General features: G+C 56.7%; 1 protein-coding gene across 1 annotated transcript; it reads right to left on the minus strand.

Annotated features, from left to right (window-relative positions):
• Positions 1–612: 612 nt before the first annotated feature.
• CFL1 (cofilin 1) lies at positions 613–4,123 on the minus strand. The gene is made up of 4 exons (XM_006101570.2): positions 3,931–4,123; positions 1,785–2,092; positions 1,453–1,529; positions 613–1,278 (listed from the first exon to the last, which is right to left on the minus strand). The coding sequence occupies exons 1-4, from the start codon at positions 3,931–3,933 to the stop codon at positions 1,166–1,168; spliced, it is 501 nt and encodes a 166-aa protein (XP_006101632.1). The 5' UTR covers positions 3,934–4,123; the 3' UTR covers positions 613–1,165.
• Between the last annotated feature and the right edge of the window lie 275 nt (positions 4,124–4,398).

The following is a 4,398-nucleotide window of genomic DNA, read 5'->3' on the forward strand; positions in this document are numbered from 1 at the left end:
GCCCACATCTGGGAAGGGCTGAGCACGGAATCAGAGAAGGGGCCTCACTGCCCTGTCACCCACAAGGGTCAAGGCTATAGAAGAAAGCAGTTCCGGCATAAAGCCCCTTCTGCGGGAGGGCCCCCTGCAGATATATCCTGGCTCAGGTACCTCCTAAATAGCCAGTCTGGTACCAGCTGTGACACCACCTGTAGCATGAGTGGCAATTGTCAGAAGGGACTTGGCCAGTCATGGAGGCCAGATGAGGGTGTGGGCTGGTTGGAGGTAAGGATTATTTTTTAAATTTTTTTGTTAATGCTAACCCGAAGATATATGTTTCCCATTGATGTCTAGACAGAGTGGAAGGAAGGGGGAGAGACACAGAGAAACATCGATACAAGAGACACATAGATTGGTTGCCTCCCGCATGCACCCCAACCAGGGCCAGGGACCAAGCCTGCAACCAAGGTACGTGCCCTTGTCCAGAATCAAACCCTGAACCCTTCAGTCCAAGGGCTGATGTTCTATCCACTGAGCCAAACTTGCCAGGGCAGAGGTATAGAAAAGATTTTGCTCATTCTCCTAGCCTATGGCCCCAAGATCCCCTGGACCCCAATCCTGAAACAAACAACCTTTAATTAAGTGAGGCTTTTTATTGTTGTTTTTCTTCCTTTTTTTTTTAATTAAGGGTCCCTTACTGGTCCTGCTTCCACAAGTGGCCGAGACCAGGTGGAAAAGGGGAGGGGAACCAGGCAGCACGGGGAGGGGTTATCTTCACAACATTCCATTTATACACAGAACTAAACAGACAAGCACAGAGTCACTATTGCGGTTAGAAGTTGGCAGCATGGGAAAGGGGGGGAACAGGTTGCAAGTAGGGGTGTCGTTAAAAAAAACACAGGCCCTCTCCAAAACTGGGGTGCCTGGGGTAGGGAGGACTTGGTCTGCTTCAACCCAAGAGGAATCAGAAGATCAAAAGCTGTTTGGGAAGGCCAGAACCGTCAGGGGTGGAGGGAGAAGGAAGGTCCAGGGGGTGGGGGGCTGTTTGGCAACTGGGTGAAGGGATTGCCCTCCCCCTGCTGGGATCCCTCCAGCCCCTCCGGTCTGGCAGAAGGGGGGCAGCCTGCAACCCCCCACAGGCAGGTCTGGGGCTGCCAGATACTCCAGGCAGGGGGCTGGAGGGGGTTCACAAAGGCTTGCCCTCCAGGGAGATGACAGCACTGCCCCCCAGCTTCTCTGCCAGAGTGCAGCGGTCCTTGACCTCCTCGTAGCAGTTTGCTTGTAATTCATGCTTGATCCCTGTGGGGAAGAAGGGGGAATGTTATGGCCAGGAAGGAGCCAATCAGAACAGATGGAAGGGGAAGGGACAAGGTTACCTTCCAAACAGGCAGGAAAGAGGGGCCAGAACCACCTCTGCCATGCCAGGCACCCCACCCTGCAGCCAAGACGAGCAGAAGCACATGTGGCCCTTACCCGTAAGCTTCTTCTTGATGGCATCCTTGGAGCTGGCATAGATCATTTTGCTCTTAAGAGGAGCAGACTCAGGAGCCCTGGAGGGAAATAGAAAACTTGCAGCAAAGCCCCCTCCGAGTCTAGGAAGTGTCCTCAAGCTATAGAGGACTTCCAGAAAACACTTGGCTAGCCCCGAGCGTTCAAGTTTTTATCAAGTTCCTCATCAACAAGTGTTCTCCCTCCCCCAAAACACACACCTGTGGTTAATCAGGAGCCACAGATTTCCCATCCTGAGAAAGGGTAGGGCAGAGCTAGGACAGGTGACAGAGAAGTGCCTGCACTGAGGAGCTCACCAGAAGATAAACACCAGGTCCTCCTTCTTGCTCTCCTTGGTCTCATAGGTTGCGTCATACAGGGCATAACGGCAGTCTTTGTCCGGCAGCATCTTGACGAAAGTGGCGTAGGGGTCGTCTACTGTCTGGCCCACATCACCTACCAGGATCTCCTTGCCCTCTTCCAGAATGATGTTCTTCTTGTCTTCACTCAGGCAGAAGAGCACCGCCTTCTTGCGCTTCTTCACCTCCTCTGGTGTTGAGGACTTACGTACCTTCATGTCATTGAATACTTTGATGACTCCATCAGAGACAGCCACACCAGAGGCCTGGGGGGGGGAGACAAGCCACACACATCTCGTAAGGAATATTTCTGGGACTCCCCCTGAAGTCCCTCCTTTGCTTTCTTAGTTCCGTCTGGATGCCAAAATAGGATAGTCCTCAGCCCCAAGAAGTCATTAACCCCCTTCCCAAAACAAGTGACCCTATTTTCCCACCCAAGCCACTACCAAAGAACCAGATGGGACACAACGCCAGAACAGCAGCCATGGAGGAGACTTCTGATCACCTAATTCAGCACCACTCCTCCCCCCTAACATCTTACAGGCTAACCATTAAAGACCTGCGGGAAGCAGAGCCCAGGCTGAGACATTAGCGCAGAATCAAGACTCCACAGGCTACTGACTCGTTCCTACTCACAGTACTCAATCTCAGCTTTTGGATGAAAGTGCTGATTCAGACAGAATGAGGGGGCACAGACACCCCACAATCCTAGATGGGACACCAAATGTGCTCAACAGTTCTGAAAAGTTCATCAGAACTGCTCAATACAGTTATTACGCAAATTATCCTCTTCTCTGCTGGGGTTTTCCTCAACCAAAGCAAAAATTACAACCCCTAATTACGGCCCTACCCAACAATTCCCTGTTCTCTGGAAAAAAAATACAGGCCCAAAGGTCGTCGATAAAAGTAAACAGGCCAAGCTAAGGGCCCACGGTACTTCAAAGTCCTCCAAACTTCCATGATGGGTCGTGTTGGGGGACACCCGGAACGGGCTGTCCACGGCGAAATCGGCCTCGCCCCCCTCCCGGAACTGCAGAGGAAGTGGACCACGTGACTCAGCCGCTTCCGGAGTAGGCGGAGGAAAGCCATCAGCTCGGCTCGGCCTCCTCTGAGAGAAACCCTACCCAAAGGCGGCAGCACTTATAGGGTCTCAACCCCAAAGACTCGCCTTTGCCGGCCGGCGTATCAGCCACCTTGGCAGTTACAAGACCTTCGGTTCTCGCAGCCTTGGGGCCGAACACCGGGCGGGGAGCTTTCCGGGCGGTGCCCGCCTGGGTCACTTCCCTAAACTAGGCTCCACCCTCAGGGCCCATCCGGGAAAGCCGAGGGCCCCGCTCGTCCAGGGTTCTGGGCCGAGCGGCCAGACCTGAGCGTGTGCGCACGCGCCAACCGACAGCGCCGTTCCAGCCTTTGCAGGGTGTATACGGCGGGGAGCCCAGCTCGCTTTATGCGCTCGCTCGCTCTGAAGCAGGCCCGTGGCCTCCGTGGTGTACGCTCAGTGAAGCGCGGGCCAGCAATCCCCTAATCCCAGGCGCCTGCTCCCGGACGCCGCCGCCCCAGTCCCTCCTGGGCGCGGGCATCCCTACCACCTGCTCTCGGGCAGACCCGCCTGCCACGGGAGGGTGACGCGGAGACAGGAACAGCCCTTGGGTGGGGCGCGCGCGCGCCAAGACCGCTCGCGCGCTTTTCCCTTGCCGCCCCCGGGTCGAGTTTGGATACCGCGTGCTCCCGTCGAGCGCGCGTTCCCGTGAACCGACTCACTTCGGCCCCGCCGCGGCGCGCAACACAAGCTGCTCCATGAGGGGCGGGCACGCGCGCACCCCGGACCCCTCCCCCACGGCCGGTGTCCGCGCGGGCGCACCAGCGGGGTGGGGGAGGGGAAGGGAGCCCAGGGGGCGCGCGAGCGACGTTGAAGCCGGCCCTCCCCTGCGCTCACGGACGCGCACGCGCATCCCAACGCCGACCGCCCCTCAGCGAGACCCTCATCCCGCTTGGGGAGTTGGGGGAGGGGGTGCCGATGTCGCCCCCCGCCCCGTTACCTCCCGCGCGCGCAGCCGACCGATTCGCAGCCGCCTCCCCTCAGGCACCGTAGCTTAGCGCTCACCATGTTTCCGGAAGCTAAAGGAGATAGCAAGAAGAGCCTGGAAAGACGAGCGCCGCTGCAGCTGCTGCCGGGATCCGACTGAACGCGGCCTCTCCCGGCCCCTTCCGTTTAGTATGAACCGCACAATGAGGGGCGGGGCTGGCTTCCGGCGCTCCCACTGCTGGCCGACGGGTAATGAAGTCCGAGGATGCTGCACCGTCCGCCGGCCACATTGCATACTGGGAAATGTAGTCCGAGAGAGGCGGTGCTATGGCACGGAGCGCGCGCCTATTGGTCGAGTTTCCCAGGAAACATGAACCGAGAAAGGTGTCGGCGCTCCTTAATAGTCCCGAAAATGAGCCCAGACTTACCGAATTTTGCGAAACGGTTTTTCTTAAGAACTATGTTGGTACTTTTAGGGTTCCTTGGTTTGAAAATTTTCAGTGAGTTACCATTTTCTTTTCTGAATTGAAGCAACTATTCATTGGC

Source organism: Myotis lucifugus, unplaced genomic scaffold, assembly GCF_000147115.1.
Source record: "Myotis lucifugus unplaced genomic scaffold, Myoluc2.0 scaffold_373, whole genome shotgun sequence".
NCBI lineage: Eukaryota > Metazoa > Chordata > Mammalia > Chiroptera > Vespertilionidae > Myotis > Myotis lucifugus.

Bases quoted from the DNA above. Each gene is read 5' to 3' on its own strand.
- CFL1 (XM_006101570.2), bottom strand. The intron at 1,530-1,784 runs GTGAGCTCCTCA...ATTTCCCTCCAG, and splicing joins GACCTGGTGTTTATCTTCTG to GGCTCCTGAGTCTGCTCCTC. The intron at 1,279-1,452 runs GTAAGGGCCACA...TCTTCCCCACAG, and splicing joins CATCAAGAAGAAGCTTACGG to GGATCAAGCATGAATTACAA.